The following is a 13,793-nucleotide window of genomic DNA, read 5'->3' as shown; positions in this document are numbered from 1 at the left end:
GAAGCTTAAATCATAAAATAAGTCAGACAAGGGGAACTCTGATATTTGCTGAACTGAACTTTTCAACATCAGCATTGTTGAAGAAGTTCAGGTTTGGAATGCTGAAATTTGTAGCACCTACAGGATAATAATTCTCCATATTTATCTAATGGTAAAAAGGTAAAAAGGTGGGACGCGGTGGCTCAGTGGGTTAGGACGCTGAGCTTGTTGATCAGATGGTCGGCAGTTTGGCAGGTCGAATCCCGACTGCCACGTAACAGAGTGAGCGCCTGTTACTCATCCCAGCTTCTGCCAACCTAGCAGTTCGAAAGCATGTAAAAATGCAAGTAGAAAAATAGGGACCAATACGGTGGGAAGGTAACAGCGTTCCATGTGCCTTTGGCGTCTAGTCATGCTGGCCACATGACCACGGAGACGTCCTCAGACAAGTGCTGGCTCTTCGGCTTTGAAATGGAGATGAGCACCGGCCCCTAGAGTCAGAAACAACTAGCACGCATGTGCGGGGGAACATTTACCTTTACCTAAAAAGATAAAGGGATGTGGAAATGACAATGGAAGACCTGGCAAAGAGCTGCAACCTAGAGAACAATCTAATAAGAAGCAGCATAGCCCATAATTGCAAAGTGGGGAAAGCAAACAGCTTAAATTATTTGACTGCAAATGTGTTGAAAGGAGAAATGCAAGACTTGCAAGATTCTGTTAATGTAGTTTTACACTAAAGTAGAATTAGATTAGATTTTCATGTATGGTCTATCTGGTAAGGTTGACAAGGTTTCTCTAAGCTGAGCAGAAATCCCTGTGACTACATGTAAAAGCACATAGTTTCCTTGGTCACAATATGAAAGTGGTTTGCTATTGCAATCCTCTACAATCTTTTTAGCTTAACCTAGCATGCTAGGCTTTCCTAATGGTTTCTCATCAAAGAGCTAATCATGCCTGACTCTACTTAGCTTTCAAACTAAGTGCTTTAAAGTAATAAGCAGGCGAGACAGCAAGTTAACAGTTTAACTGTTTATTCTGAACCAGGCAAAGAACAAGAGAACAAGACATCTATTTATACTTGACAGCTGCCGACGGTTTGACCAATCGGGGGTGAGTTCGTTCCCGCGCCGTTGTCTCCGCCAATCGGGGCCGTCCGGATTTGACAGCTCGGAGCTGTCAGCGGTAGCGCGTGTTGAGCTGTCACTTGCTGGCGCTTGCGCAGTTTCGTCCGGCAGCTTTTGACAGCTGTCAAAAGCTGCCGCGCTTTTACCTCAGCCTTGTTAACTTCTGTTTAACTTAATGTGTGAATATATAACAATAACAATAAGTAAATACACAACACCCCTTACCCCTCCCTCTGATTGCGTTGATTTTTCCCCAACTGTTTCTTTTTCGGGTTTCCCCATTCGAAGTCTTTTAGGTAGGTAGGAGGTCTTTTTATTCTTTCGGAGCGCCGGGGGGTTGTCTCGGTTGGTTGCTCCCTTTCTTCAGGGGCTTCTAGGGTTGGCTCCGGGGGCAGGGGGTCTGGCTCCGCAGGTTCCGCGTTACTTGGAGCGGGGTGTTGAAATGGTATATTCCGATCGGGGGAATTTTGGCGTGCTGGGCTTTGTGGCGGTGCTTCTGTCAGCATTTCGTCGTCCCCCTTTCCCCCTATGTTTTGAGGACTGCGCTGCCGAAGTTGGTCTATGTGTCTGCGGATATGTATATTCTGTCCAATGTCTATGATGTATGACAGGGGGCCTGTTTGTTCGATGACCACCCCTTGTGTCCATTTGTTGCCCCCCCCCCGTAATTCCTTGCCCAGACAGCTTGCCCTGTGTTGAGGGTTCTATGTCGGAGGGGTGGTTCTGGGTCTGGAGGGGACCTGTCTGGGTGTAGGCGGTCTAGTCTGGTCGTTAATCTTTTGCCCCAGCGAAGCTCTGCTGGGGACTTCCCAGTAGTTGTGCATGGTGTGGTGTGTTGAGATAAAAGAAATTGTGCCAGTCTTCGGTGCCAGTTGCCGGAGATGATTTTGCGCAGTGCCTCCTTGGTTGATTTTACCATCACCTCTGCCAAGCCGTTCGTCGATGGGTGAAAGGGAGCTGTGGTGGTGTGCCTAATAGAGTTCGCCGTTGTGAAATTCTGGAATTCGTAGGAGGTAAATTGGGGGCCGTTATCGGAAACTATAACATCAGGAAGCCCGTGTGTTGCGAATAATCCCCTTAAAACTTGTATTGTGGCCGATGACGTTGTGCTAGCTACTGGCGCTACCTCTAGCCATTTCGAATAGCTGTCCATGACAATTAAGAATGATTGCCCCTGGAATGGACCTGCATAATCTATATGAATACGAGACCAGGGTGTCTTTGTAGTTTCCCATTTATGTATGGGAGCCTGTGGCTGGGCGGCTCTAACCATTTGGCAGGGATAACAGCCGGCTACGTGTGTCTCAATCTGTTTGTCTAATCCTGGCCACCAGACATAGCTTCTGGCCAGAGCCTTCATTTTGACGGTACCAGGGTGACCCTCGTGGAGGCTTTCTAACACCCTGAGTCTGTGTTTGTTGGGTATGATTACCCTGCTGCCCCATAGTAAACATCCTTGATGGGTGGATAATTCCTTTTGCTTTAGAATATAAGGTTGGAATTCTGGGTCTGGGGGTGTGCATTGCCAGCCAGTCGTGACATATCCTAAGATTCTGCCTAAGATCTTGTCTGCAGCAGTAGCTGCAGAGATATCTTTGACAGATAATGGGCATTCCGGCAGGTCTGAGATAGCCAGAATCCTTCCAGCTGGGTCTGGGTCTGGGTCAACTATTGGTTGGGGTAGTCTGCTCAGGCCATCAGCGTGGCCCATGGCTTTCCCTGGTCTGTATTCTAGCTTGTATGAATAGGCTGACAGAAAGGTGGACCATCTCAGGATGCGGGGGGATAATATCTGTGGTGTTAGCTTGTTTACTGTAAAGAGCCCTAACAGGGGCTTATGGTCTGTAAAAATGGTAAAGGGTCGGCCGTACAGGTAATCATGAAATTTTTTTACGCTAGCTACTATAGCTAAAGCCTCTTTGTCGATCTGAGCGTAATTACGCTCAGGTTTTGACAGCGTTCTGGAATAGAACGCTACAGGGGTCTGTATTCCTTCTTTAGTTAAATGGCTTAGGACCACTCCGATGCCGTAGGGGGAGGCATCGCAAGCTAGACATAAGGGCAGCTGTTCATTAAACAGGGCTACTGTTGTGTTGCTGGAGAGTAAATTTTTTAACAGATTAAAACTTTTGTCATGCTCAGAGGACCAAGTCCAGGTTTTGCCTTTGTCTAATAGCCTATGTAAGGGTTCAGCAATGGAAGCCTTGTGAGGCAGGAAGGTGTGATAAAAGTTAACTAACCCCAGGAAGGCTTGAAGTTCTTGTTTATTTTTAGGGGTTGGTGCTGTTTTAATAGCTTTAATTTTTGAGTCAGTGGGGTGAATTCCCTTAGCGTCTATTTTAAAACCTAAGAACTCTGTTGAGGGCACCCCGATGGAGCATTTATCTCTTTTTAATTTGAGACCAGCCTTCCTGAACCTTAGGAGCACCTTAGTTAATTTGTCAGCTAGGTCTTTTTCTGATTCCCCTGCAATTAGGACGTCGTCAAAATAGGGGCAGACCCCGGGAATCCCTTTAAGAGTTTTTTCCATGATTTCCTGGAAGATTCCCGGGGCTGCAGAGATGCCGAATTGAAGGCGGTTAATTTTGAATGCTCCCTTGTGGGTGACAATCGTTTGAGCCAAAGCGGTGTCAGGGGTGACAGGCAGCTGTAAATACGCCTGCGCCAAGTCTAACTTGGCAAATATGGCGCCTGACTTAATGGCCGCGAGGATGTCTTTGACAGCCGGGACCGGGTAGGCATGTGCATTCAATGCGAGGTTGAGGGTCGCTTTATAGTCGGCACATAATCTTATTTGGCCGTTTGGCTTAACTGGGGTTACTATGGGTGTCTCCCATTCTGCCCCTTCTACCGGTTTGAGGACCCCTAAGTTTGTTAATCTGTCAAGCTCCGCTTCTATTTTTTCCCTTAAGGCGAAGGGAACCCTTCTTGCCTTGATTCTGACAGGCATTACATTCGGGTTTAGTTTAAGTGATACGGGCGGTCCCGTGTATTTCCCTAGCGAGCTGTCAAAAACGTCCGTGAATTGAAGGCAGACGGATTCCAAGTTTGACAGCTGAATGGCGTTGACACCTGTCAATGCTATCCCTAGTGCCTCAAACCAATCTAATCCTAGCAGGCTGATTCTGTTTTCTTGGGTCACAAGAATAGGGAGGGATCCTTTAAATTTCTTGAACTCTACGGGGACGGAAGCTTTTCCCCGGAGTTTAATGGGCGTTTTCTGGAAGTCAGCTAGGCGGAGTTTGGTGGGTCGAAGGGCGGGCCGTTCCCTACTTCGGTTGCAAATGTCCCTGTACGTCTGCCATGAGATGAGTGAGACGGAGGACCCAGAGTCCACTTCCATCTCACAGGGAATTCCCTGGATCAGAACGTCCACCTTGACTTTGGGCTTAAGAGTGCTGTGGACTGTATTTTTCTCCGCCCTCCCCCTTACATTAAGCACTAGGGTTCTGGGACTGTGCCTGGCTCTGAGTGAGTGCAGGGTCATACCTTCGGTTGTCACCTCCAGATCATGCAGGTTTTCCCGACTCCTACTGCGGCACACGGCTTTGAGGTGACCTGTCTTCCCGCACCCATGGCATTTAGCACTGCGGAACCGGCACGTCGCTCTCGGGTGGTTTCCGCCGCAGCTTGCACACTTTGCTCTGTTTGGCTGGAAGTTAGCGCCCTTCTGATTGTTGGCAGGCCCCCCCCTGTAGTTGCGTTGCAGCCTGAGTTTTTCAAACCACCGCTGTACCGCATCTATGTCTGTGGGGCCATCGTCATCTTCGGGACCGCTGAACCCGCCGTCCTCCTGGTGCACGGACCCCCTGGATCCGCTGTCAGGTGCACGTCGGTTGTCTCCGTGGCAGTCCTCGTATGCAATGACTTCTCTCGCCACATCGGTCATCGTCATTTCAGGCTTGGCGATCAGCTTCTTCCTCAGCCGTTCGTCTTTGAGCCCTATGACGATCTGGTCCCGGATTCGGTCTTCTAGGTCCGGAAACCGGCACCGACGGGCTGCGTGTCTGACCCGGGTTATGAAGTCATTTGCTGACTCGTCAGGAAGCTGAAGCTTCCGTGCGAAGTTCACTCTCCAGTAGAGTTCTGACTTGATGGGCATGAAGTATTTGCTCAGCCCTTCAGTAAGGTCGGCGTAAGAGATAGTTGCGATCGGCTCTGGGGTGAAGATCCCCACAGCGGCATCATATACGGCGGGGCCGCTGAGCCAAAGGAGGGCAGCTGCCTTGGCCCGGTCGTCCGTAATCTTCTTGACTACCAGGTATCCTTCTACCTGGCCCAGATGAGATTCCCAGCCTTCTGGGTGGCGGGTATCGAATTCTCGAATGTGGCCGTGGTTCGTCATGCTGTCTATAATTGTGGGTGCCGCTGCTTGCGTTGAATGGGAGTTCGGCTTTCCAGTGACTTCAGCAAGTGACCAGCTCGGCTAAGGGGAAAAATCTCTTCTCCCCTTAGGTAGTGACTTCAGCTTAGGCAAGCAGGCATCCCATCCTCGTCGCCAGTGCTTTAAAGTAATAAGCAGGCGAGACAGCAAGTTAACAGTTTAACTGTTTATTCTGAACCAGGCAAAGAACAAGAGAACAAGACATCTATTTATACTTGACAGCTGCCGACGGTTTGACCAATCGGGGGTGAGTTCGTTCCCGCGCCGTTGTCTCCGCCAATCGGGGCCGTCCGGATTTGACAGCTCGGAGCTGTCAGCGGTAGCGCGTGTTGAGCTGTCACTTGCTGGCGCTTGCGCAGTTTCGTCCGGCAGCTTTTGACAGCTGTCAAAAGCTGCCGCGCTTTTACCTCAGCCTTGTTAATTTCTGTTTAACTTAATGTGTGAATATATAACAATAACAATAAGTAAATACACAACACTAAGCAATGTCAACAAAACAGTCTATGGCATCAGTTGTATACCTTGCCCAATTCTTAGCAATCAAGAGTTAGAAATGGGCAACAAGCAGCTCAATTACAGGTACATTGACATATGATCACTTATTTAACAACTATTTGTAGTTACAATGGCCTTGGAAAAAGATGCGGAAATGAAGATGAATCATGAGGATCTAAAGTCACTTTCAGCACTCCACCAGAAGACTTTCCTTCTACGCACAGAGGAGAATTCACAACCTTCTGCAATGATTAGGTCTTCATGATTTGCTTCTGCACCCTGTGGAATGATATGAGCTCTCCTCCATGCATTAAAGGAAGTTGATCTGGTGGGATGCAGAAATGGAGCTTAGATCTTCATGATTTAAATTTCATATCTGCATCCTACCTTCTGTGCATCGAGATGATTTCTTTCCATGGGATGCAGCAGCAAAGCTTAGATCTTCATGATATAAGCTTTCTCAACAAGGCAATTTCTTTCCATGCATTAAAGGATGCTGAACTCTTTCTGTGGGGTGTGTAAATGTATCTTAAGCTCATGCTCTCCACTCCACCATGCCTGGGAAGCCTCCAAAGAATAGTGCCCACTTACAGAAGGGTACAAGGTGGCTTCTATAAGAAGGCTATACCTTGCACTGGCTGTGTGCAAAAGTTAAGGGGAACAATGTATATGCTCTGCTATGTCCTGAAGCCAATTGATGCTCCTGGGGCACAGCAGTTTTGCATCTGTTGGTGTGTCCTGTAACCAGCTAGGGTTTCCCGGGTCTGGGGGGCCAGAGAAAGGCCGAAGTCTCCAGGGACTCCACCTCACACTCTACTTAATGACCACATAATCATTTAACAACTGCAACTGGATTTCAGTTATTGAATGAAGCAGTCATGTGGGCATCCCATTTAACAACCAGAACTTTTAATGACCAACGTTATGGTCCCAATTGTGGTCATAAGTTGAGGACTATCTTTATATAAAATCACACCATCAGTTTATGTACGTAAATAAGAGCAGCAATAAACACACATCATTTAAGGGGAGAAGGAAGAGAGGGAGGGAGGGAGGGAGGGAGGAAGGGAGAGAGAGAGAGAGAGAGAGAAAGAGAGAATTCCTCTACTATACTCAGGTTACAGAAGGCTGATTTTAACCCTATGAAGTATTTGTATTTCCTTAATGACAAATTGCATAACAGATCACAATGTATTATTTATTTTCACTGTTTCCTATCATTCATACTATAGGTTGTTTAGAATCATAGAACTTAGTAAGAGGAAATGCTGTTATGTATTTGCAACAACAGAAATAATTTAATTACCATTTTTAAAATGCTTTGCAGTGATACTCAATGAAAGTTAAATTAATCCAAAGAAATACTATGTAAAGAAAATTAATACAGAGCAAGGATACACTGTTAATATGCTAATGGTAGCTGAGTTACATGGTAGGAATAAAAGGATTAAAATATGAAGGTATAATTCTCAATATTCTTAATTACAAATTCAGCTGTAGGTCACTATTAGTGACAGTTCAAGGTTAATGAATAAACTTTACAGGGAAACAGAAAAAATAACCATCAAATCAAATTCATGGTGCCTTAATATGAACATGAATATATACTCAAACTTGACACATAAAAATCTTTCTCAGATAATTGGGTTCCTCATTTCACAGGAACACAGTATTTTAATTGGTAATTGAATTTAGCTGAAATACCCACTTAAAAACAAATTGTAATTGCTTTTTTATGCTCAGATCAGCAAACAAAACCAAATCCGATTATTATAATTAATAGTTAGTGAAAAACTTAGAAGCATGCTCACTCAATTCTTAAAGAATACATACTATATTTGCAGTAAGTCCATAAGAAACACTTGATTTTTTTTAGTTGCTACTTTGTTTATAAAGGGTGTTAATAGCTCCTTTGGGGCTGTTTTTTTTTTGCCATTTTATTCAGAGAATGATTACATACATCTCAGCTTCAGACCCAGAGACATTGTCCCAGTGCCTAAACATTATTATCCTGCCCCTACTATTTCACATCTGCATGTAGCTATTGGATTCAATCATTTATCAACATGCAATCAAGTATTGTCAAAATGCTGCTGATACCCAGGTGTATATTTCAATTTGAGGTGAGTTATATTGTCAAGGACTTGCCCCATGCTGTTGGACTCTGATTGGGGCTTAAACTCAGTTCTGCCAAATGTTCTGGACTCTCCCAGACATTTCCATTTTAAGCTCTGAATAGTACAGCACTTCCCAAAATAGAACTGGCGCATAATATAGGAAATGTCCTGGATTTACAGCTCCTGCTGCCATAGCAGGTGGCAGCTGTGGCCAATGGTGTCTTTGCCCAGATTTGTCTGTTGTATTAATTGTGCTCTTTCTTTTCCTGGAACAGGAATCCCTTTTCATGCTGATTCATGCTTTAATCACCTCATGTATGGACTATTGCAACGTGCTGTACAGTTACATGGACAACCTCGGAAGACCATTCAGAAGTTGCATCTAATCCATACCTAGGTATACCCGTGTAAAACATCTGCTGCATGAACTGTATTGGTTACCACTAAGCTTTCAATGGGTGCATTTAGTGGGTAGTACTTGTGTCCTTTAAAGCCCTTCATGGCATACAGCCTGGCTATCTGATGGACTGCCTTTCTTCCATAATTTCTGCCAATCTGGCATACTCCAGGTACCATTGTGACTACTGCAATGCTCTCTACATGGGGCTGCCCTTGAGGACCACTCGGAGGCTCCAACTGGTACAGAATGCAGCCGCGAGAGTTGTGTTGGGAGTTTCCTGATACTCCCATGTTACACCCTTGCTCCGCGAGCTGCATTGGCTCCCAGTTGTCTTCCGTGTGAGATTCAAGGTGCTGGTAATGACCTACAAAGCCCTTCATGGCATGGGTCCGGAATACCTCAGGGAGCACCTGCGGCCGGCATCAACTTCCCTCCGCCCAGTGCGCTCCCACAGAGAGGGCCTCCTCAGGGTACCACTGGTCAAAAAATGTCGACTGGTGGCCCCCAGGGGGAGGGCGTTCTCTGTGGGCGTGCCGGATTTATGGAACCATCTTCCGGTTGAGCTCCGGATGGCACCCGACCTTCGCTCCTTCCGGCGCGATCTAAAGACCTACCTGTTTGAACAAGCCGGCCTGGCCTGATGGGTGATGGGTTTGGGTTTTATTGCTTTTTATGTATTTTAACTTATTGTTATAGTTCTTGGGCATCTTGTTTAATGTCTTGTAATTTTTGTATTCTTGTCTTTTAACATGTATTGCCCTGTTCACCGCCCTGAGTCCTTCGGGAGAAGGGCGGTATACAAATAAAAGTATTATTATTATTATTATTATTATTATTATTATTATTATTATTATTATTATTATTATTATTATTATTATTATTATTATTATTATTATTATTATTATTATTGCAGTGCTTTCTGATGGGACTCAGGTGGCATGTCTTCTCTTTCATGGTGCCTGACCTCTGGAATAGTTTCCCCAATTTACTATCCTTTAAATAGGCCTTGAAGACCTGGCAGCAGGTAGAAAATTATGTCCTGCTGTCAGTAATTTAAATGAATTATTTGGTATTGTATTCCCTGGTTACAGTTTGTTTTTATCAGTGCACTCCACAAAGTTGGGGCAACCTAAATGTTTGGTGTGTAAATATTTACATAATACCACAATTCAGTAGAAATAGTATTAAATGTTCTCAGAAATTCTATTTTTTACCCTAAGTAAGTAACATGGATAAACATGGATGAAACAGTGGATTAAGATGAGGACAAAAAAAAAAGGATTACCTCAAAGCAACTGTCTTTCCATTCCTGTGTGTGCACATCACCTGCCGGGTCTGATATCCGATTTGTATGTTCCAATATTTATTCTCCTGTCTGTTCTGCCTGTTATGATTCCTTTTCTTCTTAATCAGTTCCCGGGTTTCTGGATCCCGAATGTTTTTCTCCTTGTCCTTCTCCTTGTTCTTTCCACGTTTCCTTGCCTGTCTGACATGTCGCAAGTGAGGAATTGAACAGGTACTCCAGGACCCCAGGCTCAGACTATACAGGTTTTCTTCAGTGGCGCAGGGGGATGAGCTGCAAGCCTGAAACTCTGTCAGGTTGGGGCAGGCAGAGCCTCCGTACCGAGGGGGAGCTACAATATGACGAAAACGATAAGAGAGCCCTTTACCACAGCTCTTAGAGCATTCTGTCCAGGTTGAGAAATCAGATACAATGCAGTCCTGCTGACAAGGAATGAGGCAACCCTGTTCTAGCTGAGGCTTTGGCTCAAAGTATTCACATATGGCGTCCTCAACTATCACACCATTTGATTTGTGGACACAAATAATATCTCTCCTCTGAATTCCTTCTTCCCCATTCACACATAGTGTTGTTTTCTCAATGCTTTTTGAAAGAATTGGCTGACACTGGTTCCAGCTGCCCAGCTGCCAGTCATACAGTTCTTTGTGCCAGTCACAAACTCTGAAGCAATTCTGTTGGTTGTCAGGTCTCTCTGCCTGCTTGCAATTGGTGAAGAGGGTGGTCCATCCTTCCACATGAGCACACCATATAGCTCGAGTCTGAGTACCTCCTGGGCCACATTCATCTCCCATGCACCTGCCCCACGGACCTAGAAAAAAAATGGAAGAAGAAATGGAGATTGACAACTTATACCCAATAACTGAGACTTAGAAAAATCAAGCTCAGTCAAAAGAATAACCGTTCCAGAATCTGCATGTTACTTAAGATTACTTGCATCCAGGGCTTTTTTTGCCATAGAACGCTCAGAACGGAGTTCCGGCACCTTTTTTGGATGGAACCTTGTAGGGTAGGCAAGGTAGGTTGTATGGCATGTGTGAGTTCCGGCACCTTTTTCTTTTACAAAAAAAGCATTGCTTGCATCTTATATTATACATACAAGAATGTAGTCCACTCCATCTGTTTCCACTCCCCACCACTTCTATATATTAAGAAAGTGTTTAGCTGTTTTTCCCCCCTTTAAAGTTGAAATGAATGATATGTTTTAGGAATCAACAACCTTTTCTAATGATGGGGATCAATAATGAATTTGTGTATAACTTTATGGGTACCAAATAAATATAAATGACTTTATATATGAGTACACAAATAAAATATACACACTCAGCCTAGGTTTTATCATGTATTGTATGGTGTTATCTAATTTTTGTTGAGCATTTATGCAAGAACACAGAGATTTTATAAGTTTCAAAAATCGCATGAGATTTTTTTTGTTATTATTATTGTGGTTATTATTATAATTTTGGAAGTTAGTGGGTTCTATCTAGTGGTCTTTTGCAATTCTTGAACTGCAGCAAAAATACTTTTATCTTCAATAATGATACATCATAACTGGTGCATATTTTAAAGCAAACCTGAAATACAGACATTAAGAAACAGAAGATTCATTTATCTTGTTAATTGCCAGAGGTTTAAAAGCACATAGTAGGCTGTTGAAGAAAAAGACTGAATACAGATTAAACTCGAATTAAGATTTTCAATATTTAGCTAGATACTCAGGAAAATCAATATATGCTTTGTATATAAATTCATTTCAGGAAATTACCCTACTTTATCTCAAACTGAGCTTCTACAAACAGCATGACTGTCACTCTGTTTATTCCATTTTGTGCATATTTATGTACAAAAGTCCTAAAAGAAAGAGTAATTTTCTACAGAATTTTACTGAAGAGCACTACACAAATTTATAAGAAAAATAACTGTACTACAAAAATCTTCCATGCTATAAGCCTCTGTCTTAGCACATTTTTACATCTTTTGTATGTTTTAACCAAGTCTTCATTAACAAATGGAACTGCTCCAAGTCTACTCTAGAAGATAAGATGTAGCCTTTGTGGATCAAAATTTTCAGGTAACCCAACCCATACTGAAAAGAGAGTTCAAACAGTTGTTAATGGATTAAATCATGCCAGCCCACAAACTGGATCTGGGTTAACAAATAAACTGACATTATTATGCCATGTTGCAAGACCTAACAGCAAGAAAGAAGATATGCTGAGCTGCAAAAGGTGATAAATAGTTTTAGCAACAGCTCTGATGGCACATCAGGCTTATAATAGGTATAAGAGGTACATAAAACATACTACAAATGCAGCACGCTCTGAGGCTAGATGAGATTTTGATAGAGTATTTTATAACCAAGTCTTTTAAGGTGTGGCTGAGCAGGAGATTGTAAAAAGGAATTAATAAAAGGAACAGGGAAGCAACAGGAGGAATTAGAATTCAAGAGAAGAGAAGTAGTATGGTGGTAAGAAATGATGATTCCCAGTTTAAATCTTCAATATCTCAAGATTAAAATGGGAAAATAGTCACATCTGAATTCATATAATTAAACATTTTCCTACATGTTTGGAATGACAATTACCAGAATTCTATGTGAGTTGGCTAGTACAGAGCATTCTGAATAGCACATTATTTGAGAGGGCAGGTTTTAAAAAGAAAAGGCATATCTTCCAGGTCCCTTCAGATGGTATTGCTTAATACATGGAAACTGGAGCATGCCATACTAAAACTGTTTCTCAGTTGGGAGCAAACAGTGGAAAAAGACCATCCCTCAAAACAGCTAGGCCCTATATGATGAAGAGTTTTGCAAGTAAAATCAGCACTTTGATCTAAGATAGGTAGATGTTCTTATTTAATGGTATTGTTGCAGGATGTAAGCTGTTCCAAACAAAGCTGTATTTTGCAATTGACTGGTGGTGATTTTGTCAATGCCATTTTGTCTAGTGATACTCCAGTTGTTTTGGGACTGAATTCCAGGTGCCTATTATTTCCTCTCTCTTTTTTTAACTCGAAGTGGCAAACATATCTAATATTTCTCCCTCGTATTTTACCCATAACAGCGAGATGGGTTGGGCTAAGAATAGTGGCCCAAAGACACCCAGCTGGTTTTAGGCTTAAGGAAAGCTTAGAATATACAATTTTGCTGGCTCCCATATCACTAAAAATCCCTACTATGTTATCTTACAAGTTTGGTCAGATTTGTTCTTTGTTCTTCTCTATTCTAGGTGTCTCCTTGATTGCTTCATCTCCTGGAACTCCTTGGAAAATCAGAGAGTCTCAGGATCAATAAACAGGAAGAGGCCACACAAAAGTAACATGCAGGGATGAGCAAAGATGTCACCAGTAAATAAGCCAACTGATCCCTAGAGATAGTTTCAGCCACAAAGCCTCCATCTGGTTACCTTTGTCATAGTGCCTCTCCAAGCTATTAGGATTTTTTGAGTAACAACTACTACTCTGTTCCTTCTCACCCTCCACTGCCCTGGATTTGCAGTCAATGCCACATTTAAAACCCATCCCATTTTTCTAAAAAAAAAGATCCCCTCCTCCAACTGAACCAGATTCTGATTATTCATGCCAGATTGGTGACCTCATCCACATCTGATGTGATGTGATAATAGGACCAACAGTTGCCTGTTCCAAGTACACTACAACTCTTTTTAATGTCCCCATTCTATATATTTTCTTGCAATTCACTCATTATTTCATCTGCTCTTTCAGCTGATGAAACCTTCATCTCCATCTGAATATTTCTATAAACTGACAGCATGGAGATTAAAATAGATATAAACTATAGGTTTTTGGACTTAAAAAAATCACTGTGCTAGGAATTAATGTTGTTTGGATAGTGAGAATATAAATTTCAGATCTACATTTTCATGAAGACAACATAAGTATAATTTTATCTATTTGCTCTAAATGGGGGAAATGATTTAGAAATACTAGTATTTTGTAGGCTTCTAGGTAAACAAGTACTGTGGATAAACTG

General features: G+C 43.1%; 1 protein-coding gene across 1 annotated transcript in view; it reads right to left on the bottom strand.

The window, feature by feature from the left end:
* The window catches only part of THSD7A (thrombospondin type 1 domain containing 7A), a gene marked incomplete at both ends in the record, with an annotated part of 144,441 nt that extends 131,120 nt beyond the window's left edge, over positions 1-13,321 (bottom strand). The window contains 2 exon segments of the mRNA XM_081346261.1: positions 9,788-10,613; positions 13,207-13,321. Of these exon segments, the coding sequence (XP_081202387.1) occupies positions 9,788-10,613; positions 13,207-13,321 (941 nt within the window).
* Positions 13,322-13,793: the final 472 nt, after the last annotated feature.

The sequence above is a fragment of the Vipera berus genome (genome assembly GCF_964194415.1).
Source record: "Vipera berus genome assembly, chromosome: Z".
Classification (NCBI taxonomy): domain Eukaryota; kingdom Metazoa; phylum Chordata; class Lepidosauria; order Squamata; family Viperidae; genus Vipera; species Vipera berus.
The sequence above is the reverse complement of the archived record's forward strand: the minus strand, read 5'-3'. Positions and strand labels throughout refer to the sequence as shown.